This window comes from Olea europaea, unplaced genomic scaffold, assembly GCF_002742605.1.
Source record: "Olea europaea var. sylvestris unplaced genomic scaffold, O_europaea_v1 scaffold17198, whole genome shotgun sequence".
NCBI classification, from domain to species: Eukaryota; Viridiplantae; Streptophyta; class Magnoliopsida; order Lamiales; family Oleaceae; genus Olea; species Olea europaea.
Window position 1 is genome coordinate 1 of NW_019234896.1, and position 2,300 is coordinate 2,300.

The 2,300-nt window shown below is 40.6% G+C and overlaps 1 protein-coding gene across 1 annotated transcript; it reads right to left on the reverse strand.

The window, feature by feature from the left end:
* Positions 1-56: 56 nt before the first annotated feature.
* On the reverse strand, positions 57-2,035 carry LOC111377774 (probable inactive receptor kinase At2g26730; the record flags this gene model as incomplete). The annotated part of the gene is made up of 2 exons (XM_023000901.1): positions 583-2,035; positions 57-484 (listed from the first exon to the last, which is right to left on the reverse strand). Coding segments are annotated over exons 1-2 (1,881 nt in total), but the record flags the coding sequence as incomplete, so codon positions are not given.
* Between the last annotated feature and the right edge of the window lie 265 nt (positions 2,036-2,300).

A 2,300-nucleotide genomic window follows, 5' to 3' on the forward strand; every position in this document is an offset into this window, starting at 1 on the left:
GGCCTAGCCTCCGTGGACTTATTGACACATTTAATCGCAACTTGTAATAGGTTAACCATCCTCTCCTCACTAGCCCCTTGGCCTATCAAATTTCTATCGAACACTTCAACAGTCCATTCTTCACAAACCACAGCCAGAACCCAACTAGCCAGGTCTAATCCATTGTTCAGGGGCATTTTTCCAGTAAGCATTTCGAGAAGGATCACCCCAAATGCATAAACATCTTCTTTGAAATTTTCTTTGGATGCCTGGAAACTATTGACACTTGAAATAATGGACCGGTCTTGATTGTCGACTACCATTAGACCGTATTCACTTATCAATGGATCCATGTTCGTATTGAGCAAAATATTTGAGGATTTCAGGTTCCCGTGGGCTATTCCATCGTAGTGTAGTTTATCGTGCATGAATACTAAGGAATCGGCTATGGTGGATGCAACAAATATTCGGCTTTCCCAATCAAATGCCTGGTCAGTCTGGTTTCCTGTAAGTTTTCCAAACGCAAGTTTCACAAATGTAACAAATGAGATAAAACCATCTTTAGATGAAAAAAATGAAAATAAAAATTTTAAGTGGAATTACCATGGATTAGCCTAAAAAGACTCCCATTTGGTTGATATTCATAGACCAGAAGCTTTTCCTGTCTTGAACTGTAGAAGGCAACAGCAGGCAATACATTAGGATGCTTCACTTGGTCGAGTCTTCTCATTCTCTGCTTAAAATCATGGCTCGATATTGTCCAGTCTTTAATCCTTTTCACAGCAAGAGTAGTCCCTTGAGCTTCACAACTCACTTTGTACACACTACCGTGATTTCCTCTCCCAAGCAACTCTGCCGGCGCCTTGAGCAAATCCTCGAATCTCAGTCCATTCACCTCCGGACTTGTAAGAACGATAAGTGATGAAGAAACCATGGATTGATCAGCTGAAATAGTTGAGATTCCTGTTTTACTTATCCCTCCGGCCTTCAACTCCACAGTCGAGAAACTAGGCTTGATCATGCTATCATCAACTGCGGCTACCCTGTTGTCGGCCTCGAGTTTCTCATCATTTCTCTTGCCTCTTTTGTATAGCCAGAGGAGGATGAGGAAAAGTACAGCTAACCCTATCAGAATATAGCCTGAATACATCAGAATCTGATCGTTTGAATTGCCATCTTTTGGTTTGTCTGGTGGTGCTGAGGGTTCCGACTGTGAGGCTAATGGTGACCAACATTTGTTAGAGAGGGGGGCTCCGCATAATTGAGGATTATTGAGGTAGCTATTAATGTCAAAATGAATCCCTCTATCAGGAATTTCTCCACTGAAATTATTGTTTGAGACATTAAACAGGGACAATTCTGAATAATCAAAATTCGGTATTGCACCGATAAATTGATTATTTTGAGCCTGAAACACTTCCAAATCAGATATCTCGGGCAGATCAGGCAAAGGGCCGGAGAATTTGTTCCGAGATATATCAAGGCTTTTGAGATTCTTTAACTGGGAAATCGAGGTCGGGAGACTACCCAAGAAGTTGTTCCCCCCGATAAGCAACTGAGTTAGTTGGCTGCAGTTTTCAATTTCTTCCAAGTTTTCACCATGAATGCCGTTATCCTTAAGACTAAGGGTCTGTAGGGATTCAGCCAAAGATTGCATATTACAAAGAACGCGTGCATCCAAAAATCCTGAGAAGCTGAAGCCATCAAGGACGATATACTTTACCTTCTTCTGGTCACAAGTGATTCCTCTCCACTTATCCTTGCAGGGAAGAGAGCTCGAAGTCCAGCCCATATTGGGATCAGGGAAACCACTGTTGTTAGAAAGTTTCGACATAAACTCAACCAACACATCCCTAAATAGTTCTTCTTGAGATTTTGCCGTGTTTAGGAGAAGAAAAATCGACACAACGCTTGTCCAAATCGGGATTTGCATCATACTAGGCTCTTGGCAAACACAAGGAGGGAATTCCAATGCTGGAATTATTATCAGGTTAGTTATAAGGCCGATTTGGTGGAGTATACAGTGAGGTATTTTCTTCTTATGTAATGGAATCATGACAAAGTCACTAGAGAATTAGCTAGTGTGCCGGCCTCTAGATAAATCTCATGCTGTTGTATATAGTGTTTTCTTACTCTCAGTTGAATCATTCTTGAATTTTACACTTAAATATGTTAAACAACGTTGAAATTGTCTTAGTTAGGAATATTTACAACCGGCAATGATGTAAAAAGAAGGATTTCTTTTGGACTGTTGTTTGTTTTCTTGTTGCTGCAGTATCTACTATGGGGTTATGATTAGGATTATTATAAACTAAATTGTC